General features: G+C 43.2%; 2 protein-coding genes across 5 annotated transcripts in view; both read left to right on the top strand.

Moving 5' to 3' along the window:
* The first annotated feature begins 10,713 nt into the window (after positions 1–10,713).
* AMZ2 (archaelysin family metallopeptidase 2) lies at positions 10,714–22,475 on the top strand. 3 transcript variants are annotated; one of them, XM_067547317.1, is made up of 7 exons: positions 10,714–10,911; positions 12,540–12,822; positions 14,052–14,225; positions 15,401–15,529; positions 19,528–19,691; positions 21,174–21,350; positions 22,171–22,475. In XM_067547317.1, the coding sequence occupies exons 2-7, from the start codon at positions 12,540–12,542 to the stop codon at positions 22,315–22,317; spliced, it is 1,074 nt and encodes a 357-aa protein (XP_067403418.1). In that variant the 5' UTR covers positions 10,714–10,911; the 3' UTR covers positions 22,318–22,475. The 3 variants fall into 3 exon arrangements, with proteins under 3 accessions (XP_067403418.1, XP_067403419.1, XP_067403420.1); XM_067547318.1 differs by lacking the exon at positions 10,714–10,911 and adding an exon at positions 10,968–11,028; XM_067547319.1 differs by lacking the exons at positions 10,714–10,911; positions 14,052–14,225 and having other exon boundaries at positions 12,221–12,822.
* A 4,450-nt stretch (positions 22,476–26,925) lies between these two features.
* ARSG (arylsulfatase G) overlaps positions 26,926–27,562 on the top strand; it is a 72,221-nt gene continuing 71,584 nt past the window's right edge. For both annotated transcript variants that reach the window (XM_067547312.1, XM_067547311.1), the window contains exon 1: positions 26,926–27,048. The gene's annotated coding sequence lies outside the window, so the exon portion shown is untranslated. The remainder of the gene's footprint in view (positions 27,049–27,562) is intronic.

Here is a 27,562-nt window from a genome sequence, read left to right as displayed (position 1 = left end):
GATGTCCCGATTTTATAGGGACAATCCCGATATTCATGGCTTTTTCTTATATGTGCCTATTACCCCCGTCCTCATTTTTCACATTTGCTACCTGGTCACCCTAGGGTGGAGCATTTTACTGTGTTCCCCATCTCCACGGAGAGAAGCTCTCAAAAGAACACATGAGCAGCCCCACCCTCTGGCAGGTGAGAACCCCATGGAGTCATAAAGAGAGAATCCTTAAACTTGAGCTCAGTAAACAAGCCACAGAAGATTCAAGATAAGGAAACAAAATGTCAAGAAGAATGAGAAATACGCCCAAGGAAAGGTAAGAGAAGTGCTCCCCACCCACGTGTGCAAACAAACTCTCTCTCTCTCTCTCTCTGCCAGTCTTGTCTCACTCCTCAGAGGAGAGAGAGAGTGGCTTCATTCAATACTAAGGACTTGATCCTTTAGTCTATGCAGAGGTAAATCCACCTGTGTTCCGGAGCAAGTGGAGATTGGGTGAGGCTGTACATGAAGGTTAAGGGGTGAGGCAGAGCTCCTCAACTGCAGTGACCATCAAGCCATCTGTGCATTTGCTCCCTCATAATCATGCTGGGGAGTGAAACAGGCAGGCCCTGGGCAGACGTTGAACATCCTTGCAGAGAGTGCAGCTTAAACACAATTGTCAGCACGCACATAGGGTGATTGCAATGCTGTAATCTGTCTCTTGGATGGCTGTTTAGTCCAGGCCGTGATTTAAAGACTTCCTAGGTGGGAATTCTGTCTACCACCGGTGGCTTTTGGTTAGTGTGGGAGCTAGAGAGCCAGGGGGATCCACGTCTGGTCTGTAACCAGCCGCCTCAAAAATAAATACATTTCCTCTGTATTCATTACAACGAGTGAACCTAATTATAGGATAAACTACCAGTTCTGGGGGATTGCCTGCCCTGTTTCTTGCAGGCTGGCCTGAGTTGGGGCATTCTCAGCATGGCCCTTCCAGGCACCGGTCGTCTCTTCTCCAGCATGAGGGATGCTACAGTGTCCCTCTCCGAGACTTCCTTCCTCCTGCGTAGTGGTGTGCTCATCTGTGTGAGGCTGAACACGGGAAGGCTCCCCATCCTACTCTACCTTGCGCTTCTACCTTCAGCTTTCCACATAGCACCATGAAAGGCCAAGCCCTGCCGCTGTTTTTCCCCTAGCTATGGACTCTGCACCGCCTGCCCTATCTCACTCTGACTGCAGCCTGGGAGGCAGGCGGCTTTTATTATGTAAAAGAAACCACTCACGTGTAAAATCCACTGAGGCAGAGGACGCAGTAGTGGAAAAATTACAGTGGGTGGCATTGTATTTTAGGCTGGCTTGCTCTGAAAGCCGCTTCACGGTGTTGCACTGGCTGAGGACAATGAATTACTGTTTTCAGATTGAACCCAAATATTATTTGTGGGATGATACCAAGTTTAATCTCTAGCGAGTTACTGCATCAGGCCGTTCTGTCACCAACCACGCTCTCCCACAATTAGAACGTGCAGTCATCAGCTCGGACATGAAGTGAAAGCATGAGGTCTGTGGGCACCCGCCCCCTACGGTTTGGATTTGTTTGGTTTAAGCTTTCTGTAAGAAAAAGGTGACAGCTAGAAGTGACGCAGATCGTTAAATGATTGCCCACTCATAACCATTAGCACTTCTGTACCATTTTAGCTCTTCAAAATCACTGTGCAAATATTAAACAAGCTTAATCTGAAAACGTCTTCCAGTTTTCAGATGGCTAGGAATGGACAAAACAGAGCTATTCCCTGTTGTGTGCTCTGCCCCTCTGAACAAAAAGACTTAATTGAAAATCAGCATCTTAAAAAACCAGTCCAACCCAGGGTACTGTAGTGACACCCTTGTTACATCAGGTCTGGTTTGTTTGATTAAGGCTGGTGTAGAATGATGGGAGAGCTTCCTGTTTCATTTGCATGTGTAAATCAAACGGACTTTGCTTGTTTTTCCTTCAAGTGCTCAGAGTGTAGGGGAGGAAAGTGAGTGAGATTCTGCTTACAGCAGGTGAGGAAGAGCAGCAGGGACCAAAATCTATTTTTGTGCAAAAATCTGTTCTCCCTGAAGTCAATGAGGTTGCATGGGTGTAACTGTCAGCAGGAATTGGCCCAGGGTCTGTGTTCTAATTTCCTACTTGAATCACATATGTTCCATGCTTACCCAACATTTTCCACTGGGGAAAGAAATTCGTTTGATTTTGGGAAGAAACAAGAGGAGTAACTTCAGGGTTAGTTAGCTTTAACGGTTTGGAATGAATCTCAAAAGAAACCAAATGTGAGGTGCTTTTATAATGGATTGAACTGCTAGAGAACTAGCAGCAAATGGACAGACCCTGCTTTTCGCTTATTCAAATGTCTTTCTACTATAGCCTGCTAAGAAGTAGATTTAATATCCTTGGTGGACAGGGGAAGGGAAAAGCCTACAACACTGTTGAGCGTCCCCCAGTACTTTTGCAACCCCTTAAAAGTACAGAAGAGGTGTTGGCCTTTGGAACTCAGCTGAGCAGAAGGAAAGAACTTGGTTGCCTGTTCATCCCAGTACAGAAAAAGACATTAAAGAAAAACACTGGATTTCTTTGATTTTAAATTACTTGGGCTAGAACGGTTCACTACAACACTGAATGTAGCGCCTAAGTTGGAAGCCCCTCTGATGGAAGGTACTGTACAAGTTAAATATTGTTATCCTGAATGAGGTCTTTTGATTTTTCCTACACGTGTGGAATTTGTTGCTTATACATGGAAGGAGCAATAGTTCTGGATGAAGTGTGGGCAGGTTCTGTGCAAGCTTCCCACCCTATCACTCTGGTAATGTATCTCATTCCTGACCTACAGATCTGCCTGCTTTTTACCATCCTGGGGCCCCGTGCAGCACTGCTCCCCAATGCACTCAATCCTGACCTTCTTGCATTCCCCACTATCTGAAGCCTAGGCTCTCCTTCCTGTACAGGATCTACCAAACTGGGTATTGGTTTTGTGGCACAAACTGGCATGGTACACCGGGTACAAGGACCAGGTCATCAGAATTCATTTATGCTTGTGATTTAAATCAGGATCTCCAGAAAACTAGCGCATTAATTCACTGTTCTCCAGAATATAAGCATCCAGGGACCAGCGTGAATATTCTGATTGGAAGGGGAATCAACCCTTCTGAACTACATTCTGTGCTCTAACAACTTCTTAGCCAAACAAATGCAAGTTCCCTCTTCTCCAGAGTGTATATGTGTATGTGTGAGTGTGGTATATAAATATATATTTGTGGCTTGCATTATTTTATCAGAGAATTATGGCACACAGTTTACACTGATCTGTAGCTTGGAGACCTTTGTGCTTCTGCCTCCCCTCATCCCTCGGAATTCTGCAAATAAATCACTACAGAAAATGTTGCAGAATGTAGCAAATTCCCATGTTCAATGCTGCTGTTTATCACCGTATAAACCAGTGATATAGCAATGCAAAATAACCTCCACTATCCTTTTTCTGTGGGTGAGATTGAGGAAAAGTGACATTGTTTTAAATGTACAAATGTCAATGACAAGTCATTCTGGATGTCTCTCTGTGTCAAAGCTTCAGCTACTGTTCCATGGTGTGGTTGCAGCAAGATTTCTTCCTTAATTGGAGAAAAACCCAACTGCCTAAATCAGCAGGGATGGTATTTAGACACTTTTTGTAATTAAATTGCATGTTATCACTCATCTAAAACATTAGAAAGTAAATTGTTTTCTTTATTTCCTCATCACTGACGTGGGGATCAAGCATGAACGTAGCAGGATGACAGCCAACTACTCTACTGAGCCCAGTTTAGATTTATTGTTTCCTCCTCCTCGTCCTCCTTTTTGATTTGCTTATAGCAAATCCACCCCAGCTGTGACTGACAGAGGTCAATAGAATCACACCAGAGGTGAATTTAGCCCAGCACCTTTTCCTCATACTATGATTTGCCTCTGTGATGGAGGTGGTGTGGTCTGGTGCTTTGAACAGGGTATTAGGAATCGAGATGCCGGAGTTTGAGTCCAGGCTCTGTCACAGCCTTGTTGGATGGTGGTAGGCAAGTCACTTAATATCTCTGTGCCTTGGTTTCCTCAGCTATTGAATGTGGATAATCCCTACCTCAAAAGGGCATCATGGGGGGTTCATTCATTCTTGTAAAGCACTTTGAGATCCTTGGAGGAAAGGTCCACCCCCTATATTTGCAAAATATTCTTCTTCTTTGAGTGCTTGCTCATGTCCATTCTATTGCAGGTGCATGCGTGCCCCGTGCTCAGTTACCAGAAAACTTTTCCCCTTAGCAGATTCCATAGGGCTGGCTTCGGTGCCCCCTGGAGTCCTGCGCGCATGATGTGGTATATGAGGTGCTGCCGGCCCTGCGCCCCCTCAGTTCCTTCCTTCCGCCACTGATGGTTACTGGAACTGCGGTCGTGCTTGCTTCGGGGAGTGCCTCTTGGCTGTAGTCTTTTGTTTTGAATAAGTACTTGTTAATTAGTTGATAGATAGATAGTTACTGTTGTAGTAGTAGTAAAGGTAGTCCCATTAGGGTCCTCCACCAGGCGTTGGGGATTCTACAGAAAAAAACAAGCCAAACCAGGAACTCTTAATATTTGGGTTGGGTTTTTTTGGTTTTTTTCTTCAGGGGAAATCCCTCCTGGTGGCTTGCATTCAGAAGGCTAAAAGGATCACAGCTGTGGATGCAAGTGAGTTTCCATGGCCTGTTCACAGATCTCTGCTGTTAGCCAATTTTTGACACAGTTCACCTGAATTGTGTTTGTGGCATTTAAGTGCAACAAAAAGAAATTTAAGTACATCAGAAGCAAGAAGTCTGTCAAACGATCAGTGAGGCTCTGGATGATCAAGGTGCTGAAGGAGCACTGAAGGAAGACCAGCCAGTGCAGAGAAGCTAAATTAATGCTTTGCATTGGTCTTCACTGCAGAGGATGTGAGGGAGATTCCCACACCTGCGCTATTCTTTTTAGATGACAAATCTAAGGAACTGTCCCAGACTGAGGTGTTGATAGAGGAGGTTTTGGAACAAATTGATAAGCAGTAATAAATTACCAGGACCAGATGGTATTCACCCAAGAGTTATGAAAGTACTCAAATATGAGATTTCAGCACCACTGTGGTTTGTAACCTATCACTTAAATCAGCCTCTATGCTAAATGACTGGAGGATAGCTAAAGTAATGCCAATTTTTAAAAAGGTTCTATAGGCGATTGTGGCAGTTAAATCTAACCTCGGTACCAGCAAAGTGATATAAACTATAATAAAGAACAGAATTATCAGACCCATAGATGAACATGATTTGTTGGGGGAAAAGTCAACACTGTTTTTGTGAAGGAAAATCATGCCTCATCAATCTATTAGAATTCTTGGGGGGAGGAGGGAGGTTTACAAGTGTAGACAAGGGTGATCCAGTGACTATAGTGTACTTGGACTTTCAGAAAATTTTTGACAAGGTACCTCACTCAAGGCTCTTGAACAAAGTAAGTAGTCAAGAAATAAGATGGAAGGTCCTTTCATGGATCAGTAACTGTTTTCTATCTTTTAACCAAAGGGTAGGAATAGACAGTCAATTTCAGAGTGGAGAGAGGTATATAGCGGGGTCCCTCAAGGATCTGTACTGTGACTTGTGCTGTTCCACCTATTCATAAGTGATCTGGAAAAAGGGGTAAACAGTGAGGTGGCAAAGTTTGTAGATGATACAAAATTACTCAAATAGTTAAATCCAAAGCTGACTGTGAAGAGCTACAAAGGGATCTCACAGAACTAGATGCCTAGGTGACAAAATGGCAGATGAAATTCAATGTTGATAAATGCAAAGTAATTCAGTTGAAAACATAATCCCAATAATACATACAAATTATGGGGTCTAAATTAGCTGTTAGTCATCAAGAAAGAGATCTTGGAGTGACTGTAAGTAGTTCTCTGAAAACAGCTGCTCAATGTGCAGTTGCAGTCAAAAAAGCTAACAGTTTTGGGAACCATTAGAAAAGAGCTAGATAAGAAGTAAATATCATAATGTCACTTTATAAATCCATGGTATGCCCACATCTTGAATACTGCATGCAGTTCTGCTTGCCCCATCTCAAAAAAAGGTATATTAGAATTGGAAAAGGTACAGAGAAGGGCAACAAAAATTATTTGGAGTATGGAACAGCTTCCATAGGAGGGAAGATTAGAAGAGTAGGACTCTTTGAAAAGCGAAGACTAAGGGGGGGAAATGACAGAGGTCTATAAAATCATGAATAGGGTGGAGATAGTGAATAAAGAAGTGTTGTTTACCCCTTCACACAAGAACCAGGGGTCACCTGATGAAATGAATAAGCAGCCCATTTAAAACAGACAAAAGAAGTACTTCTTCACACAACACATAGTCAACCTATGGAACTCATTACCAGTGGATGTTTTGAAGGCCAAAAGTATAATGGGGTTAAAAAAATAATTAGATAAGTTCCTGGAGGATAGGTCCATCAGTGGCTATAAGCCAAGATGGTCAGAGATGCAACCCCATGCTCTGTGTCCCTAAGCTTCTGATTGCAAGATGCTGGGACTGGATGACAGGGGATGGATCACTTGATAATTGCGCTGTTCTGTTCATTCCCTCTGAAGCACCTGGCATTGGCCACAGTCATAAGACAGGATACTGAGCTAAATGAACCATTTTTCTGACCCAGTCTGGCTATTCTTATATCTCACTAAAGGGCATCTGGCTATTGAACAAACTTCCAGAGGCAATTAGGCAAATTCAGTCTGTCTGTCTTTAAGAAATACTGCAAAACTTTTCGAAAAGGCCTTTCTACTACAAGCATGATAATCACAATATTGACTCTTCAGCCTTAAAATAGGGTAAATTCATCAAACACAAAACTAAAACCATCCTGAAAGAGCTCTCCTCCAAAAAGGGAAAAATGCCAGAGACTCCATGAAGCTTAGTAGGGACTTTGCTGTTGCCAATCGTTTTTTTTTACACAGATGGCACTCAGCCTATGGTAAGCTATCTCATTACCAAGCCACTCTCTCAAAAACAACAGTTCACCTTTGTTCCTGGATGTAACTCTGCTGATGTCAATGGAATTACCCTGGTGATGAATTTGCCCAACATGTTTTAAAGAGTCCTTTCCCCATGCTTTGGTGCACAAGTTTAATGACACACCCAGAAATACAGAACCCTCCTCAGAAATCGCAGACAGGCATAAAATGACAGCTAGACCATCCTAAAACCAGACACAACGTCTTTCACACAGGGCACTTCCTCAGGTCTCAGGATGGCATGCTAACGCAGCTGAAACGACAGGAAATGACATCTAAGTTTTTGAGGGGGATTTTTTTTTTCACAGGGTGGCAGATGAAACTGCTTTCTTCCTGAAAACCCTCCAAGAGGCAGAGCTAGTTAATTCCTGTAAAAACCACAGATGTAGCAGCTGAATCTTTCACAGGGCCCCTCCCCAGGCCTCATGCTGCACAGTGTAGCTGGGATAACAGGAAATAGCAGCTGTTTGTCTGCCGCCTATAGAAGCTTAGATAACACTGCACCCCATGCTGTCCATGAAAGGGGTTAATTCTTGCAAATTCATTAGATTTAGGCCTGATCTACACACAGATTTTATACTGATTTAACTAAATGCTAATGAATTTAATTAAGATAAATCAATATTAGTCAGTCTTTAATCCACCCAAATGGGCTACACTGATTTTAAATCAATCAATTTAGCAACTGATTTAGTTAAATTGGTGCAGTTTTGGTTTGACCTGAGAGAAAAAAGCTCCAATAGTTGCATCAGGTTCCACCAGAGAACGGCTGTTTTCTGCAGATTGACAGCAGCAGAACACTATTCTTCAGAAACACACGCTGAGCAGAATGATGGATTATTTCCTGGAAACACTCTGGATGTTTGCTTAGTTTTTGTCTTCCCATCTGCTCCCCCCAGTACCTTCCCAACCAACAGAGATGGAATCATCCCAACAGAGTAAAATGGGATGCAGAAGCTTTTATGGTGATAATCAGGGGATTTGCTGAAATATACTGTCAGTGCATTTTCTAGGATTATTCCGGTCCCGAGTTGTATTCTGAGGGTAGAGTAATTTGAGTTCTGGGGCAATTTTTAGCCTTCTTGGTTTCAGACATTTGGCCGCCTTTCTTCCCCCCCCCCCCCCCCCCCCCCCCCCCCCCCCCCCCCCCCGACACACACACACACAAATTTGTCTTTCTTCATTTTCTGCTTTTCAGGAAGGATGAAGAGATTTTTAAGAAAGCCCAAGGGAGTTAGTTGCCCAAGTCCATGGGAGTTAGACACTAACTCCCTTCCTAAACCACTCTAGACTGTCATTACATCGTCATAGGTCATGTCCTGTCAGAGAGCTCACGTGATCAGGCTCTATTTTGGCCTTTGCCCAGACTGTAGAATCCAGATTTATCAAGTATACTGAGTCCACAAGCTCCTTTTCTCTTTAAAGCGTACTTGCTGGTAGTGCAGTTTCTGAGCCATTCATGTGGATGTGCCCTGAACCGGTATGATTTCAACACCTGGAGCGCAATGGTGAAATTCCAGGAGCTTTTGCTGCAGGAGTCCAGGGGTGAGTTCTCGGCCCTCTCTGAAGAGGAGAAATCGGTGGCAAGGGTGCTCCTCCAGGCAACTTCAGAGGCGGCAGACTCTGCAGCCTGGATCTAGGGCCTTGGCGACAGTTATGAGAAGAAGCTCATGGCTTCCATCTCGGGGTCGCCATAGGAGGTACAGCAGACAGTGCAGCACCTTCCATTTGGAGGCAAGTTGCTCTTTACGGAGCAAACACACTCTAAGCTGCACAGTCTGAAAGACTCTGGAGCCACCCTGAAATCCCTAGGGTTGAATACATTGGCTTCTGCCATGAAGCACTATAAGCCCCAATCGATGGCCCACTTCTGCCTGCAGAAAGAAAAGGATGAGTAGAGGCTATAAACTATAGCATTAGCGATGTGATGAGGGGGGATCACTTGGGGCCCTTCAGAACTCAGGGCCTGTGGCCCCCAGAGGAGCTCTCGTTACACATCAGTGTGAGGGAACTGAGGGGGGTGTTAGTCAGTGTTTCAATGAACAGTGAACCTTCCACCTGTACAACTGCTTGGGAGTTACCTACGTTGGGATGGACAAGAGCAAGCACTCAAAGAAGAAAAAAATAGTCACTAATCTTCTGTAACTGTTGTTCTTTGAGATTGTTTTTCATGTCTATTTCAAAACCCTTCCACCTGCTCCTCTGTGGGAGTTAGCAGGCAAGAAGGAACTGAGGGGGCGCTGGGGCCCTATATACTGGTGCTATGAGGGTGCGACTCCAGGGGGTATCAGAGCTGACTTGATGGAGGGAAAAGCTTTCTGGCGGTGGTGCTCAGGGCAAGCGTACACCTAGGTTGGAATAGACATGAGCAACACATCTTGAAGAACAAGTTACAGAGGGTTAGTAACCGTTTTTTCTGCAATGTATTGGCTTTGTAATTTAATGACAATGAAAATTAGTTGTCTTAACTATTGCACTGCTGATTAAAACAGGCAAGAAAGTAGAGAGGTGATCATGTTATTTTGAGAAACTACGCAGTCAACTGTGGGTAATGTCTCATTTTATTCTCTCAGGTGAAAGCAGCGTGGGAGGATGCCACTATTTTTCTTCCATCCCTGCCCCCCTCAGATCATCCCCTATGCAAGTTTAAAGCAACCAAGAAAGAGAAGTGCAGGGACAGGTTTAGATCCCTTCACTCAAGGTGCAGAACGGCTGCATAACACAAACCCACTGTGGGTCCTTTGGATGTCATTGCTTAGTGGGCCATCCACACCCTGTGTGTGGCCTAATTCCAGGCAACTGCCCTAGCTGAGCTCAGTTAAAAAGCTAAGGGATACCTATGGTTCTTAGTGCAGAACAGGGGCAGGATTTAGCACTGCTCAGGCTGGACCAGGGAGCAGTGTTGCAACTCTCCCATTCTTATGACAGGTATTATGGTTTTGGGTTGTGTTTCTTAAAGCCCCAGCTGCTGGCAGCAAGAGATTGCAAGTGAAAGAAAGATCAGCTTGCTGGTCTTTTTCTTTTTCAAGTAACTTTCTAACCCTCCGGGCTGCAGAGAAAAGCTCCAGAACAGGGAGCGAGTGTGACCTCCAGGCTCCGAGCCAGGAAGGCAAAGCAGCAGCAACTGCAATGCATTCATTTTTCCATAACAAGCTCATGATTTTTTAATTTGTTTGCAGTTGTTGTTGTAGCCGGCCTGGCCCCAGGATATTAGGCAGACACGGTGGGTGAGGCAGTGGTTTTTATTGGGCCAACTCCTGTGGGTGAAAGAGGCCAGGTTTCGAACTACACAGACTGGGAGGAGTGTGTGGGGGGGGGGTGCGCTTCTGCAGGGGAAGAATGGGGGGGGCGCTATGGGGTATGGGGGGATGGTCGGGCAGAGTGGGGGTGCCGTGGGGTGAGGGAGGATGGTTGAGAAGGGGGGTGCTATGGGGTATGAGGGGATGGTTGGGAAGAAGGGGGGTGCCGTGGGGTGAGGCTCTGGGGGGCCCACAAGGCTGTCCTGCTGGGCGGGGTGTGGGGGGCGCTAGGGGGGCCAGCCCCGAAGAACAGCACGGCCCCTCTCCTCAGGAGCTGGGCCCGTCACCCCCGGGACCGTCCGCACCCGATTTTCGCGTTGCGGGCCCGGCTCCCGCTGTCTGAGCGCACACGGCGGGCCGGCCTGGCGGTGCTGTGCACGCCCAGCCGGGAGCGCCGGGGCCGGGCCCGCCCCGTGGCCGGGTAGGGGGCTGGGGAAGGCTTGTGCTGTGCTGAGCCTGTGCGGCAGGAGCGGGGCCGGCTCCGGAGCCGCCTCCCCACTCCCGCTACGGCGAGGGCGGGCAGCGACTCAGCCTGACAGGGCCCGCGCCCGGGCCCCGCCTCCGGCCGCTGCCTGGGACGTAGCAGGGTAAGGCCGCGGCCGCGCCCAGGCCTAGGCCCTGGCAGCTCCCCGGGGCGGGGGGAGAAAGGGCAGGCATGCGGCGGCACTGAGGCGAGGCGAGGCGGGGCGGGCCCGGGCCCTGAGGTGAAATGAGTGTGGGCCGGGGGGGAGAGGGTTGTGGAGTCAGGCAATGCGGGGAGGGGGGTTGTGGGGTGCTGTGGGGTCAGGCAATGCGGGGAGGGGGTTGTGGGGTGCTGTGGGGTGAGGCGATGCGGGGAGGGGGTTGTGGGGTGCGGCGATGCGGGGAGGGGTGCTGTGGGGTGAGGGGGATGCGGGGAGGGGTGAGGGGGAGCAGTGCTGGAAGGTTGTGTGGGATGTGTAATGTGGGTTGTGCACAGCCTGTAGCTGTGCTGGAATGTAGCTGTGCTGGCAATGCTGGGGTCTGTGTGGGGAAGGAATTGGGGTTGCTGTGGGGTGTGTGGCTGTGGGATAGGGATATGCATTGGGGGTGTGGGGTGGATTGTGCACAAACCCCATGCACCCAGGAATAAGTTGTGTGGGGATGAGGGGTTGAATTCCAGTGTCCCCCTTTGAGGTCTGAACAGCACACAAAATAATCCCATTTATATGCACCGTTGATACACTTTTCTTTTTCTCATTTAAAAAACAGCCATGAGTGTAATCAAAAGTGTATTAAAATGTGCACAAGGGCCTGCAGCTGATCGTATCAACATTTTACCCTAAAAATCTCCTCCATCCTGCCTAACACATTTTGTAACAGATTGCTAGGAGAATGAAAATACCATCTATAAAATGTTGCCTCTCACAAATTTACATGTATGTTTGTATTGTAGTCTTAATTATTGAGTCTGCTTTATATTTCTTAATGCACCCTGCACAATGCATAATTGTTAGCTTTGATAATTGTGCACTGTTATCTTGATACTTAGCAATCTAGTATTCAGACCCAGAGTCTGCTAATCACAGTGAAGATACAGGGAGCATTATGCATCTGTTTTGTTTTTGGGTTTGGGTTTTGTTTTGTCTTTTGTCACAGTGCCTTTGGTTCAATCAGTTATTGTTAGAATTGCCTAAGCTTAGGGCAGGAACAGCTCCCTGGTCCTGACTCTCCTATACCAGCATAAATCCACTGGAGTGGAGTCAGCTGAGGGAGTTACACTGTTTTGTTTGTTTTTTTTTACACTGGTGCAAATGAGATCAGAATCAGGTCTAACTACCTTGCTGCAGTGGGAGTTGCTAGACTGATATAGTAGCAACAGCTTCTTCTTTTTTTTAAAGTGGAGGATGAAGTGAGGGAATGACATAATACATAGAATTAAACTGGGAACTGAGTTTGCAGCAAAACTTTCCCATGCTGGTTCCCATTCCCCCACCCTCAAAAAAGCAGAAGCTGATTGTGTGTTTGGGGGCTGGGTATGGAAATTATAGGGAAAGAGGAAGCTTAAACAGCCTATACCTCAGCAAGCCTGGCTGCAGAAAACAGCTGTTAGCTTACCAACACATTAGAAAAGGAATGAGATTCTGGGGGGTCATCGGGCAGTGGTAGAGGAAGGAAGCTGTTTAAAATACATGCTAGGTATGAAACCTGAATTTTATAAATGCTTTTGCTCTTTCTTCTCTTTCCCTTTGGTCAGATGAAGATAATTAAACATTCTGAGCAGGTCCTGAAGACAGCGTTGATCTCCAAGAACACACAGCTTGTGAAGCTCTATGAGAAGCTTGAGTCTAGGGAGAAGTGTTTGCTGAATGAAGCATTTCAGTCAGATAGTGTTCTCTTCAGACCCATCACTCTGCATTCAGAGTCAGACTGGATCTCCTCGCACCCTGAGCTCACCCAAGACTTCGAACAGTTTTATCACGATCCTTACAGAAGCAGACCAACTTCTCAGAAAAGTGCTATTTATGTACAGCCCATTGGTAATGTCTAACTGATCACTGAACCAAACCATCTGTGTCTTTAGTATGCCCATCCCATTAAATGTAAACTAATTAGGTTATATATTCCAATTTTCAAATAAGAAGGCTTTAAAGCAAATCTCAGACAAAGTTGTCTAGTGGTTAGAGCAGGGGACTTGGGAGTTAGGGCTCCTGGGTTCAATTCCTGATTCAGACATTCAGCTGTGGGATTTTGGAAAATTCACTAAAATCCTGATCCTGCAAGCACTTATGGATGTGCTTAACTTTATTCATATGAGTAGTCCCATTAGAGTCAATGGAACTGCTCATGTGAGTAGAGGTAAACTCATCCATAAAGGCTTGTAGGATTAGGCCCTTAACTTCTGTGCCTTGGTTTACCCATGTTTAAAATGGTGAATATTTAATTAAACCTTACAGGAGTGTTGTGAAACTTAATCAGTGTTTGCAATGAGCTTTGATTTCTTTGGATGCAAAGTGCTATAGAAATGCATATTACTGTTACTATTTAATGTTTTCTTTCTGTAGTGTGTATACAATTGTGTGTATTTAAAAAAAACAGGAACAGTCATAATCTTGGGAAAAGAAACATACTGAAGATAAAAACAAATCAACAACAAATACAATAAGCTGAACTTCAGTCCTTCAGTTTCCCGGCTCCATCCATATTTGATCAGCTGTTTATGGGAGTTGTCATTACTCTCAAAGCTGACATTTTAATTGCAGTTATGAGTGATGGGTTTTCTATTGCGGTCTACAGCACTGACATCTCTGTGTTACCTCTTGTGGGTAGCATTATATTATTTGGCTGCTTTTAATATCACGTATCACAGTACTTGGATTGACAGCGATAAACAATACCCTTTAAAAAAACAAAAAACAACCCTCCCACTTCATTATTGTACAATAATTACCCAAACATGGCTGTATCACTGTTATGAGATGTAGTATCTTGGAGCATTGCAGTAGAATAACTTTGTCACTTTGTTTTTGGGCTAAGGGAATAACAGTTAATAAAATAAAGAAAGGCATTCTTGGAATTGCATGGCAACGGTGAAAAGTTACTATTGCGCCTGAGCTATATTCTATAGTATTGCTCATATTTTCTTTTAATAACTTGTGGTAAATGTGATGTTCATTACAAACATGAAAAAAGAGGGATTTTTTTAGTGTGAGTTGATTGAATGATCTGCCATAGCAGGTTTATCACTTGGTGTTATTTTGGACTCCAGGTTCTTTTGGGGATGCCAAAGTTAGCACCGAGGATTATATGAAATGGCTGAAGGATTACTGTGAAGCCTTTTACTATGGGCTATCTGTAAAAATCCTGGAACCGGTTCCTGTTTCACACACAGGTTGTGCTTTTCGAGTGAATGAGTACACATGCAATCTACAGATTCATGCAGGTATGTAGGGAGTAGAAGAACAGCATCAGGTTGGGTACTGCCTCATTGGTAAAATGTTGCGATAATAAAGAAATGAACGCTGAGTTTCTTAAAACGCAGCCTTACTCTAGGTAAGTCATAGGGGTGTTGGTAGGTTAAATACATTACAAGTTGTGAGATGTTCAGATAATTCAGTAATGTGGTCATGTAAGTGCCATAGATAGAAGGATGGATAACTTCAGATTCTTTGTCAGCGGCTCACCAGAATCTCCAGTCATGCAATTTACAGTGCAGTGGAGAAGTGTGGGCTTGGTTTGAGCATAGTTCTAGGACTCAGTAATGCAAGACCCTAATCTCAACTCTGGTAACAGGCCTGATTCTGCAATCTTTATTCATGTGAGTAGTTCCGTTGCCATCAGTGGGATTACTCGTTCAAGTAAGGGCATAAGGATCATGCCTCAAAAAGCAGCCGGGTCATTCCGTTATATCCATATAACACATGCCCTATAGTGCATTCAGGCTTGATGACTAAGTTTCCTAAACTAACCAAATGGTCAGCTAGCCAAGTAATTTTCTCTTGAATGTTAATTATTTAAAACTAACACAAATATATGAGTCTAAAGATCAAATAGATGTCCTGCTAGTTTAAACAGATACCTTTTTATTTTTTTGATATTACAATGAATTATAACATCATTTTTTACCTTTAGAATGTAAGTCATGGTTGTGATTTTTGTGATGTGGGTATTGTTCCACAAGAAACTTCGCTGAGACCACCAAGTGTCCCTCTGACCATTAGGACTTTTAACCTGCAGTAGATTCAAGCATCTACCTGACCTGACCACTCTTGTAAAATAACAATTAATTGCACTGAATACTAAGGGCTTGTCTATGCTTATTGCTTTGTGAAAGCTCACGAGGGAACTTCTAGTGCCCTGTAGCAGGGTCCATGTGGCGACTTAGTGCATGGCAAGCTAGTGTGCTTTAGCTTCACATTGTAGCTTTCTGTGCATTAACTCACTGTTTTGAGAAGCCCCAATTAATCCTTAGACCAATCCTGCAAGCAGAACTCCCACTGGAAATTCTGAATATGTAGCGTTGTATGATAATGTGTAATCCTATGACTGCTTTCACAGCTTTCTTCTGTGGTGAATCATGCTTCTCTTGAAAGGAGTTGTTTTCTGTTGTTTAAACAGGGGACCTCTTGAAATACCTAAAGAAGAAAAAGCCCAAAGATGCTTTCTGTATTGTTGGGATAACAATGATAGATCTTTATCCAAGGGAGTCCTGGAATTTTGTCTTTGGACAAGCCTCTTTGACAGAAGGTATTCCATTTTATATCAGGATTATACAGTGGAGAAAACTAAAATGACTTCCAAAATACTAGGAATCAATTTACTATAAAAAGAAAATTAAAATGTGTATAAAATATGACAAATATGAAGGGGAATTCAATTGAATCTATGTACAATTTATGGATATATAATTTTTAAAATAGTGTGTGATATTGTTTTAACTTATCCAGTTCAAGGGCACTACTTTCGAGAGAGAGTCAAAAAGTAAGAAAAACAGTTTTGATTAATCTACTCTTAAAAGAAATCACCTGATACCATTCCAGATGTGCAAACTCTAAACTTAAAATCTGAGTGAAGTTTACACTGAGTGTAAAATACTCTGGTAGAGTCTTTATTTGAAGTGTGCGGAGAATATCAGTGTTGTAAAAACAATATTTTATATGCAGCACCAGTAGTTTTTTTCACTAACTACATGTGTGTTTTGGATGCGTTTTGTTGCTTGCTTTACAGTTTGGCATATAAAAGCTGAAATTCATGGTGTTTTATGTTGATACAATATGAGTATTTATTGCTAATACATGAAGTATCATAATGATCATTGTGCAGATTTTCAATTAGTTAAAATATACTGGTAGAATGTTAAGTTTTGGTTATGGGTGCTTTTTCTAATGGTGACATCACACACAAGCTTTTGAAGACTCTTGCACAGTTTGCAGGATTACCACTTGAGTTCATTTCTGCAGAGCTCCTGCACTATAAAATTTAGCACTACTTAACTGTGCTAGGGAACTTTTACCCTGAAAAACTTTAGGTGTCCAGTGAGTTTAGGCACCTTCAGGGTTTGACAGAAGTTTTGTGGATGGCAGTGGAGCCAAAACTGTGACTTAGGTGCCTAAGTACTGCCGTGGTTCTCAAGCTACATTTCATGTCTGGCAGTCTCCTTTTTCTGTCTCTAAATTTAAATGTGAGGGTGAAATTTCTCAGAGGTGCTGAATAACTCTAACACCTGCTGACTTTATGGGTGGTTTAGATGATTGGTGCCTCTCAGGATCTGTCCTGCTTTGTGTCATGGAGAAAACCACACAGGGAAAATCATATCTAAAGAACATTAAGGGAACATCAGAGTATGATGCACATGGCTGAGAAATGCAGAGCTAGAGCTCTCCTTTGACCCCTAGATATGTCAGTCCTTCTCCCTGGGAATGTCTGTGTCCTTTTGGGCCATGTATCTTAGGGAGCCTGGAAGGTTTTGCTTTCACACTCCCAATTTTAACATTACCACCCTCCAGGCCTTTAAATCAACTGTCCTTCTGATCCATTACACTTGGACGGATACTTTTTGGAGGCCTATCATTGCTGTTCTATGGTCAGCCAGACTGGTCATTATTGGGCAACACAAAGCGATGCCTCCCTCAGTGGCAAAGTTATTTTCCCCTCTATCACTTGTATCTCCATCAAACCTGAGGAGTGAGAGCCAGGTGGGGAACTCCCAGGCTGCATTGCAGAGTTCAGACCCTGAAAATTGTGTGTGTATATTGTTTCTCTTTTTGCTGCTGCTGTACATAACACTTCTCTCTTTATTATAAATCAGCAATGTTTCTCAGTAGAAACTTTGGATCATGTGCGACGTGGGCCTGCTGAGTTCTTACATGCAGGACTCAAATTGATGACATCAGGATTTTATCCTGCAAGGAATAGATTTCAAATGGACTGCTTTTTGCTCTTTTACAACCTCCTGATTTGGTTATTTAAAGTAGCCAATCAAATGCCCCCCAATAATTACACATATGAATGTGAGGAAGAAAGCTTTGTAAATTGTGTTTGACAGACCTGAGTCATGGACTCCTTCCTGAGTCAGTGTGAGTCAGTTGTGCCACAGGAATCATGTTCCATTCTCAGTGAAGAATAGTGTGAGGCTCTGGCCTCGTGTCTTCATCATCACATTGCTGCTTATAACATCCAAAAGGACAAAAATAACCAAATAATGTTCAGTGTCCCACTCCGTTGTTTTTCACAGGTACCTGTTATACAGGAAATGCTAAATGGTAAGGTGCTTTGTACTGCAATTATTCCTGCAATAATTTTGATTTGACAACTCAGAAAAATCAGCGCAATGGGAATATATGGACTCGCTGGAAGATCTGGATTCATTTGAAAAGGAAACGTACTGTATCTGTGACATAGATCCTGCATGCATAGTGTAATGCATTTAGATAAGATAGTCCTATGGTTAAGGTACAAGACTGACAGCCAGGTGTTTTGGATACTAATCCTCCCTTTGTCCCAATTTGCTCTGTGGCCTTGGATAAATTACTTAATCTTTCTGTGCCTCAGTTTAGCCCTACATGAAATACAAATAATCATACTTATCTGCCTCATGGGAAGTTGTAATTAATATCTGTAAAGCACGGTGAGATGAAAAGGCACTATACAAGTGCAAAATATTAACAGTAATAATAATCTCACGTGCCCTTTTTTTTTTTTTTTTTTTAAAAGACCGTGCCTGTGTAAAATCATGTGCTCTATGGGATCCTAATGATCTGTTTCCCGGCTTTTGAAGATGGTATTACGCTGGCAATGTGTGACAATTATTTAGCACCTACATCTGCAACTCTTGCTCATAGGACTAGTCTCACTGAAGTCAATGGGATTTTACACAAGGGAGGAAATGCTACTCAACATGAGTAAGGTTAATTGGGCTTTTAGACGTCAGGGAAAGCTGAGTGCAAGGGTTTGTTTTGTTTTGTTTTGTTTTCCAGGTCTTTGCTATGAGCTCTGCTAAATACACGTTTGACCAGAAGAGGTCGCTAATAGTACATGTAAAGCACTTTTACTAACTGCTGAGAGGCTGCTTTTTGCTATACACCAGTACCCTGCTAAACAGTAGCTAACTTGCTCAAAAATAGATGAAGGTAGATCTACTTGTTCTTCTGTGCTGAGCCATAAACTGGAGTACATTCACTATAACACATGGCAAAGGAAAATGGTGATTTTAAAACCCAGGGGACAATGAATATTATTCATTTTGAAACGTTCCAGAGGGGTAGCCGTGTTAGTCTGTATACAGCAAAAACAACGAGAGTCCTGTAGCACTTTAAAGACTAACAAATTTAATTTCTGCAGGCATAAGCTTTCGTGGGCTGCAACCCACTTCATCAGATGCAAGAAAAACATCTTTTTCTCTTTTTTTTTCTTTTTTTCTTGCATCTGACAAAGTGGGTTGGAACCCACGAAAGCTTATGTCTGCAGAAATTAAATTTGTTAGTCTTTAAAGTGCTACAGGACTCTTGTTATTTATTTTGATGCTTCCCATGCTCAAAAACCTCTGTATCGAACACAATATAAGCCAAAATATAGATGTGCTCTTTCGGCACTGATTTAAAATAACAAATCAAGGACTTCAGATCATTGTAGTTTTATCACAGTTGTGCTTGTGATGTCTGTGAGAGATACAGCAATTCCTTGAATATCTTTAAGAGATCTTACTGTAGTAAGTTTTTGTATCATTGTGGGCCATGAATCTTATGTAATTCCCTGAGGCAGAGTGATCACAGCTCCTCCAGGAAATAAAAACAGTGCTGGAGAGACTGAGCAAATTCACTCAGGTTGTAACATCTCCAGAGAAGTACCACCACTTGGAAAGGCTCGCATACTGGTTCAAACTGGATTCTCCAGAGACTGAGAGACAGACATTCCCCAGAGACTAATAATGAGCTGTGTGATAACTTATAACTGCTGGCAATTATGCTTTTCATAAGTCTTCAAAGAGAAAGCAAAGCCCAGATGATGGCCTGTTATAGGCAGTCTGGCTTGCTGGGAATATCATAGTGTAGCCAGGGAACTGTACAGCATGGAAAACCCCTGGTCAGAAGGGCGAGGGACATGGCTGCCCAAGAGGTGATGACTGAGAAGCCAAGAGCCTAGAGTGAATGCCCTCAAGGGACCACGGAGCAAAAGTACAGGGGCTGTTGCCCTGAACTGTGACAGCATCTTCTCTAATAGAAATCCTTTTTTGATTTCTTCTTAAGGAATGGGGATCTTCAGCTTTGCCAGATATGACAGTGACTTTTACAGTGCGAGCTACAGAGGCAGACTGAAGAGTGTCAGGAAGTGTCCTTCAGCAGAGTATTCAGTTTTTGAGGGCTATTATACTCCTGCAATCACCAGTGTGCTGCTTCTGAGGTCCTGCAAGGTGGGTGCCTGTTGGGCTCTAGAGATTTACTAAAAACTTTAAATTTGCATTGGGAAATAAAAATAGTTTTTGTTTCTAAGGGTTTAATTCTCTGCTTGTTGGTGTAAACCAGGAGTAATTTCAGTGAAAATGACAGCAGAATCTGTCTCTTCGTCCTGCAGCTCTGCGGATGAGATCAGGTGGGATGTTAAAGCTGATATTCCTTAGATTTGTGTATATGAGAGCAGGGTGTTCTCAGTAAAGGGTACCTTGACAAGGATGAATTAAAACCTGATCCATGAATCTGAACCCTGGGTTGGGAAGATGCCCAAGAACTGACAAAGTTTGGATCCAAGGATGTCATCCATCTCAAGAGAATGCTGGTGTTTGCTGAGGAAACTGGGGAGCAGAGGGTGGCACTAGTGGGGTAGAGAAAAAGGAGTGGCATGAGCATTTCTGCAAGGGGAAGGTGCTTTAGTTTGCTAAGAGCCCTTTGGCTGGATTGGATCCAGACTCCATTAATGTGGATCTACTATCAATCTGCTTCACCTTGGTTGGATGGAGCCTGTTTAGTAACCTCCAGGTTTATCTGTGTAATCAGGCTCTTCCTGAAGAGGTGGTGTCTATGGGATACCTTCGGGCTTGAGATTTATTTTTAGTTGCTGGAAGGTCTTTGTTGTTGTTAGTGGTTCCTGTTGTCAGTGGATGGATGTGGTAGGATATCATTTGTCCAGGCCCCTAGAAGGAACAATAGGTTAATTTGTCTAAATTGGAGAAATCACTTCAGCTAATCAGTACGTTTTAATTTCCAGATCAAGGAAGACCAGGCCTCACTGTGCTCAATATTGACTGAACTAAATAAAACACAGTAAATCCTTAATTTGAAGGCCAGTGAACTCAACCTCTGAGGGTTGGTCAGAGGATGTGAGGCACTTTTTGCTCCCTGTATGGTAACTCTTTGCAAAAGTGTGAAGAATTATCCTCCCCTTGAGCATGCTTATTCTGGGGTGCTGGATGTATTGTTCTTGTTACAATAGTGTCTAGAGGCCTCATCTGAAATTAGGGGCCTCACTGTGCTAGGTGCTGTACAAATACATAGGAAGAGACGGTCCTAGCTGAGGGAGCTTAGCCCAAATCCATAAGACAGAACAAGGATGGAAGAAAATAAGTATTGCTGTCCCCATTTTGCAGCTGGGGAACTGAAGCACAGAGAGATTTTGACTCATCCAGTTCAGACAGGAAGTCTGTGACAGTGCTGGGAATTGAATGTTCACTTCCTTTCCTTAACCACAAGGCCATCCTCTTCATTTTGCTGTAGCTAAAATTGGTACCAGCCCCATATCAGGTCTGTTACCCTGTCTTGGAGTGGGTTGAAAGTGGAACCGCTGTATATTCGGCCCATTTTGTAAGGTACTATAATGGGTACTGCCAAGTAGTGGGGAGAGTAGAAGAGAGAGGGGAAAATATAGATTACAATAATTTGAAATAAGACTTGTGTTTCAGACCCTGACCCATGAGATTGGGCACATCTTTGGACTCCGACATTGTCAGTGGCTCCAGTGTGTGATGCAAGGTTCCAATCACCTGGAGGAATCAGACCGACGCCCACTGGACCTTTGTCCAATTTGTCTGCGCAAGCTGCAGTCTGCCATTGGCTTTCACCTTGCAGAGAGATACAAGGTACAAAGATATTGCTTAGTAATGGAAGGATTTGCCACTGAGGAACACTGCACTTCTCCTTCGGGTCTAGTACCGTGCCAATAGTTGATGCTTCAGAGAAAGTGAAAATCTTCTTTCTCTCTCATGATGCACCTGACTACTTGTGCAATACTATATATGGGGGAATTCCTTACAGATTCCTGTGGCCGTCTGCCCATGGCAAAGAGCATGAAATTTGATTATCCAGTAATCAGCATGCATTATCCAGTCCTAGTTTTTTAACCTTTTGACCCCTTGCAGGAGTAAATCCCACAGCTGCACACAGAAGGAAGAAACATTTTTCTTGTGTTTGTGTCTGCCACTTAAGTTGTTTGAAACATTGCTATGGAAACTGTAGTTTGTGTCAGTGCTTGTTTTCTTGGTGCCTTTTTGGTCTTCTATTGCACTACGTACATGAGTAAAGAATCATGGAACACAGACATTCATGGCCTCCGGAGGAAATTGTGGTTTGAGACATGCAAAGAAGGCTCATTGTTGATGCAGAATACTGGCCCTGTGGTTTATTGGAATCTAAGTGTTTACTTGTTCTACTAAGTAGTGAGTGGTAGAAGCAGTTATTTACATGGACAATTCTGTGTATTTAAGATGGAGGCCAAAATAGTTGTATACGCAGTTGGCCTATTGAAAAGCTCCTAATCCATATAAATTGGGTTTGTTGTTACCAATAGAATATAATGGAGAGAGAGAGAGAGAGCAATTTTGAAGTTGCTCAGTATTTTAATTTGGTCCAGTGCTTATCTGAAACATGAATGGCCATTCACAGCTTGTGTATCTTTTCTAGGCGTTGCTGGAGTGGATGGATGAAGATGGTAGTGGAATGGAAGCTGAACTCAGAAATGAAGCCAAGATGGGCTTGCTGAAACCTGTGGAAGAGTTTAAGGAGTGTCGAGAGTGGGTATTAAAATGTCTTGATGTCCTGCAGAAATAAAACTGTAGGATGAATGTAGTAGCAAAGGGAAAACATTCTCTTCTTTTTAAAGGGTTACTTTCAGGCTGACTACTTCTAAAACTGTTGTAACTTGATATGGCTCATCCATGGCATTGTAAGGATTTCTAAATAAAAATCCATTCCTTTGTCGCTGAAAATTTTACCTTTGTATCCTCTTTCCCCAGACAATAACTTTCTGTCACGACGTTGCAATATTTGGTCTCTGCTGGTGCTGTGCTCATATCAGAATTCAAGGTACATTTTAATCTTAGTTGCAGTAATATACAACAGAACATCTAACATCTTGTAAATAGGGCCTAACATGTATTTTTGAAACATATATTCTAAATGTTTGCAAAGGATTGTGGTGTTTATTTTATCTAATTTATTTCTCTAGCATTGGAAAATTAGGAGCATTGGACAATGAGGAACCAGTGGCCAAAACCCCCATGTAAGGGTGAGACAGTTTTCACAAGCTGAAGCTGCAAATAAGGAGTGGTTGTGCTAGTTCTCCAGACACAATCACTAAGTTAGGGACCTCTAGATTCCATCCAGAGTACCTGCATAGATCCCCTATGCAAAGGCCTTTGCCCTGCAGTTAGCTCCATGTGGGCGCAGGGGTCTGTCCGTGCAGAGTCATTTGCAGGATCAGGACCAAAAGTGAGTTTTTATTTGTTCTTCTCTTAGAGGATCAGGAAATGGTGCTTGGGTTTAAATTAGGAATAGAACAGAATAAAAAGAACCTAGTTAAAAGAGACAAAGCAGTACAGATTTAATTGACGTGTTGTGTGACGGGTTTAATTTCCCCTTGGCAGGGTATTGTTTTAATTACTATATCCGAGACCCAATTATGCTTTGTTTTCTTTATATAATCCTGTTAGGACATTTCCTTATTCTGTTGCTGCTAAATTGATTTACTCCGATCATCCCCCCAAAGCAAGGCTGGTGGGCCAGATTTCACACTGTGTACAATTTTCGGGATTATTTTTGCATTCTGTTTATTTCACAAAGGTGCATTTGTGGTCCCTTCCCAATCCCTGCCCTTTGTGAGTAATTAGCTTTCTATTTAAGTTTATAAATAAACCATGGTTATTCCAATGGAAGAAAAATACATGCCAAAGGAATGTATGATTTGAAATTTAAATCAGTTACAATGTGTTTTAATACTTACTGCTATTATTATTTCCATAGTGCCGTGTTTGTGGAATTGGCCCTTGACAGTTAAATTAAAGGATACAATCTGTGCCCGACAGAGGCTGTGATCCTGTAATCTGATCAGTGTGGGCAGACCTTATGAATGGAGGGTGTGCTCTGCTCAGGAACAGGGGTTCATCTATACAAATCAGACTGTGGGATCGGGGCCCAATCGTGCAAGCGCTTAAGCACAGAAGTAATTTGATTTACGTGAGTACTCCCATTGACGTCAATCTGATTTCTTGGGTGAAGAAAGTTTACCCACGTTTAAGTGTTTGCAGAATGGGACCCAAATCTCGCCAGGCCATTTAGCACCTCAGTTGTTAAAGGCAGGTAAGCCTTTATTTGTGTTATCAATGGATTTATGTTTCCACACATTTTGGAATAACCAAACCACACAGGATGTTCAATACATCTGATTTTATTACATTTTTAAAGTTTGGAATATATTTGATGAAAGTCACTAGGGATAAAACTATGGTAAAACTCCAAAAAACATCAATAGAGCCAGGATTTCACCCTAATCTCAAATGGATAAGGATTTTTTTTTTAAATGACAATATTTTAAAAATTAAATGTTAAATTTATTTTTGTATTTAAATACTCTGATCATTCACAGTACATGCACCAGAATTTGTCCTACGTAAAAAAGAAAGCGTGTTTCCAGACTCCATTTTCAATTAGTTTTAGTCTGAAATATTTAAAGGAGGTGTGAAGAAAGTTCCTTATTCCACAAACACAGGCAGTGCCATGGAATGCAGAAAGCATATCTGAGAAATGGTGAGCGGAAGCAGAAAAATTACTTGTGCACCAGTCGACTCTTTCAATGCAGGCACCATTTATTTTATTTTTGGCAGAGGGAGGGAAATGAGAGAAGTGCATGGGAGTGACAGAGCGAGAGGAAATTTTGTAAGGATTAAGTGGTTTATGCGCAGGTAAACATGGATGGCAAATTCACTACAACCTGTGTTCCATGCGTAACATATACATTCTCCAGTCAGGATTTTCAGGCTGAGATGGAGAAGTTTGGTTTTAAATGTTTCACGGAAACAGAGCAAAATGCTTCCTCACAGAAGATTGTGTGCAGCGTTGTGTAAGCCCCATTGGTCCCTGGATATTAGAGAGGCAAAGGGGGTGAGGTCACATCACAGCAGCGGGTCCAGTATAAGATACTTTCTCATCCCCTGGTCCCATCACCAAAGCAACGTACTTTAAAAACAACAAAAATCACCCTGTTTTCAACTGACTCTGCAGGTGAGTGAGACTAGCTTTGGCAGGACTGCTGGAAGTGCAGGGCTAAAGATCCCCCCCAGTAGCAGAAGGGCAGTTGCTGGTTCTGTCTCTGGGGGACGTTGGTTGGAACCAGGAAAAAGTATTGCTCCATTTCGTGGCCTGTCCTTAACCCCGGGCCAGAGTGCGTCCTGCAGCCAGGCAAACAGCTGCACCTGCATGCTGACGAATTGCTCGCGAGGGGGCTGGGCTGGGAGGAGCCTTGGCCGTTTGCAATTGTGTGACTCGTCTGCCCCGCCCATGGGGCTGGGCTGTCGGGGGGGCAGGGCCTCTCTCTACCTCCCACCCTCTCACGCACGGCACGTGTCACATGCTGCTGCTGTGTGTGCAGCAGGGAAGATGAACCATGGCAGGCCGCTGCAGCACCCAGCGCTGTGCATAGCAGTGAGTGCACCAGTCTTTCTCTGGGGGGTTTGCTTTTAGACGGGGAGGGTGTTGTACTAGGTCCTTTAAACCGGTTTGCATCACAGAGCTAATTGGCATGATCTGTGAACCTTGTTTTGTATCTGGGGGTGGGGCATAACGTGGCCTAGGAGCTAGGGGTGGCCTGTGGATCCCTTTACTGTGTTTTTTGCAGTTGCTAGATCCCTGGGGGAGGGCAGAGAGGCAGGTGTGGTTCTTGCTGATAAACTCACAACAGTGTGTGTGTGTGTGTTGAGGGGTGGGGGAGATTCAAGTCCAAGCATATCTCCTGGTGGATATTTAGTTGTGTTGATACGTGTGTAACTGAGGTGGAATCCAGACCAGGCCCTGTAGGACGTGGCTGTGCTAGTGTGGGGAGTGGGGTGCAGAGGGAGAGAATGGCTTCTCTCCCATTCTCACACGCCCATTGAAAGCAGGGCAGGAAACCCACCCTGCACAATGGTTTAGTGCCTGTCGCCAAATGCCCACTGCCTTATGCTGTGATGTGCAGCAAGAGCTGCATGTTGCTTCTTCTCAGAGAAGCTGTAAGTTCTGCCCCGCTATACATTACTCCTGGACTTCCTGGTCCAGCCTGCCCTGGACTGCTAGGATGTCAGAGGTATTGTTGCAAACAGCAAGAGGGTTTGCTCGCTGCCTTAATAATAACTAATAAAAGAGCGCCATCCTCCCTGAGGGCCTAAACCAGGCCCTATTGAGGTCAGTGGCCATCTTTCTATTGATTCCAGAAGGCTTTGGATCAAGTCCTGTTGCTCGTTTCATGGCCTTTGTGCTATCCTTTCCTAATGCCAGGTTTCCACCCTTTTTCAGAATTCCTAGCTGATGGATTGCTCTCTTGATGCAGTCAGTGCTCAGCTTTCAGAGCCTTTGGAAATAGCGAAAGGGTCGCTCCAGTGGTTTTTGCTGCTCTTCTGTGCCTGTTTTCTGTAGGAAACCAGAAAGAGCAAAAAAGGTGGCATTCAGAAATGGGAGGCAAAAGTCAATGGGGTTAGTTTTCCTTTGGTTGTGTTAACTTTATTAAGAATTCTCTGGCTGCAAATTTGTCTTCTGTTCAATATTTTTTTCACCAATGTTGAAATAGGAACTGTACTTATTTTGAGAAACGATTTGTAACACGGTTTATAAAATCTTTAAACAAACATTCTGTAAACACTTTGGCCTTGGCTACACAAATTTGCAAAGGCTGTTCCTTATTGGGTTTACCCTAAATGAAAATAAGCCTGGTGTAAGTTGAGGTAAGTATCCACACAGCCTTTTGCATCAGTTTAATTAAATCACACCTTTACAGTTAAACATCTGTAGGTGTGAGGTTGCACGAGTTTAATTAAATTCTGAGGCAGCCCATTGAGTTTAATGGAACTACTTGTGCTCTTCAAGTTAATCATTTCCATAAGAATCTAAAATAAATACCTCTTTCTCTTACATAGACTGTGTCTATTTTGATTTTATTAAAAGTGATTTACTAATATTGAAAACATCATTTTTTTTAGAGAGAATCTTTTAAATTGTGCACATCTGAACTAAATTCCTTAAACATTTTGTTTAAGGTTGTGGACTAATACTGTAACTAAGAACAAGTCTCTCTCTCTAGTAATCTTAGAAGTCAGTTGCAAATAATAGTAGATACAAAATGTCCAGATGGATATGGGATTTTCAAATTAACATCTTGTGACTTTTGGGACTCTTTCCTGTGCCTCTTACAGCAGTGCTACACTAGAAGGAACTATATCCCCTTTATCCAGTGGTGGAAGCGCCCCAAGCCTGACATCTTTAGTTTCAGGACTTAAAATGGAGACCTCCAATGGTGATTTGCCATAATGGACTGTTGTAAGTAAAATCTGTTTCCCTTTGGTTAGTAAGGTTATGTGCTTTGTTCTTAATGCAGTATTTCAGAAAAAACTGGGATATATCTCTTGGTGCTATCAAGGAACTGAATAATTAACACTATAAAATAAGGGATGGATTGTTTAGGTGCAGTGTTCTTTAAACATTTCCCAGATGCTAAGAGGGAGGAGGGAAGGAAAAGTTTGGAGCTGTGCTGTAAAGTGCTGTAAACCTTTACAAAAATGGCCATCTTTCCACCCAGAATTTTTACCTTTGTTACTACAGTAGAACCTCAGAATTATGAGCACCACCAGAGTTACAAACTGACCGGTCAACCGCACGCCTCATTTGTAACTGAAAGTATGCAATCAGGCAGCAGAGACCAAAAAACAAATACAGTGCAGTACAGTATTAAACGTAAAGTTTAAAAAAAACTTTTTTCTGTGCTTGTTGCATTTAAATTAACAAGATTAAAAGCAGCGTTTTTCTTCTGCCTTCTAAAGTTTCAAAGCTGTAT

This window comes from Emydura macquarii, unplaced genomic scaffold (genome assembly GCF_026122565.2).
Source record: "Emydura macquarii macquarii isolate MOO-44397 ecotype Brisbane River unplaced genomic scaffold, CSIRO-AGI_Emac_v2 contig_1230, whole genome shotgun sequence".
Classification (NCBI taxonomy): Eukaryota; Metazoa; Chordata; order Testudines; family Chelidae; genus Emydura; species Emydura macquarii.
The sequence above is the reverse complement of the archived record's forward strand: the minus strand, read 5'-3'. Positions and strand labels throughout refer to the sequence as shown.

Excerpts from the sequence above, each read along its gene's own strand:
- AMZ2 (XM_067547317.1), top strand. The coding sequence starts at position 12,540 with ATGAAGATAATTAAACATTCTGAGCAGGTCCTGAAGACAGCGTTGATC. Across the intron at positions 14,226-15,400 it reads CAATCTACAGATTCATGCAG|GGGACCTCTTGAAATACCTA; the intron begins GTATGTAGGGAG and ends TTGTTTAAACAG. Across the intron at positions 19,692-21,173 it reads TGCTTCTGAGGTCCTGCAAG|ACCCTGACCCATGAGATTGG; the intron begins GTGGGTGCCTGT and ends CTTGTGTTTCAG.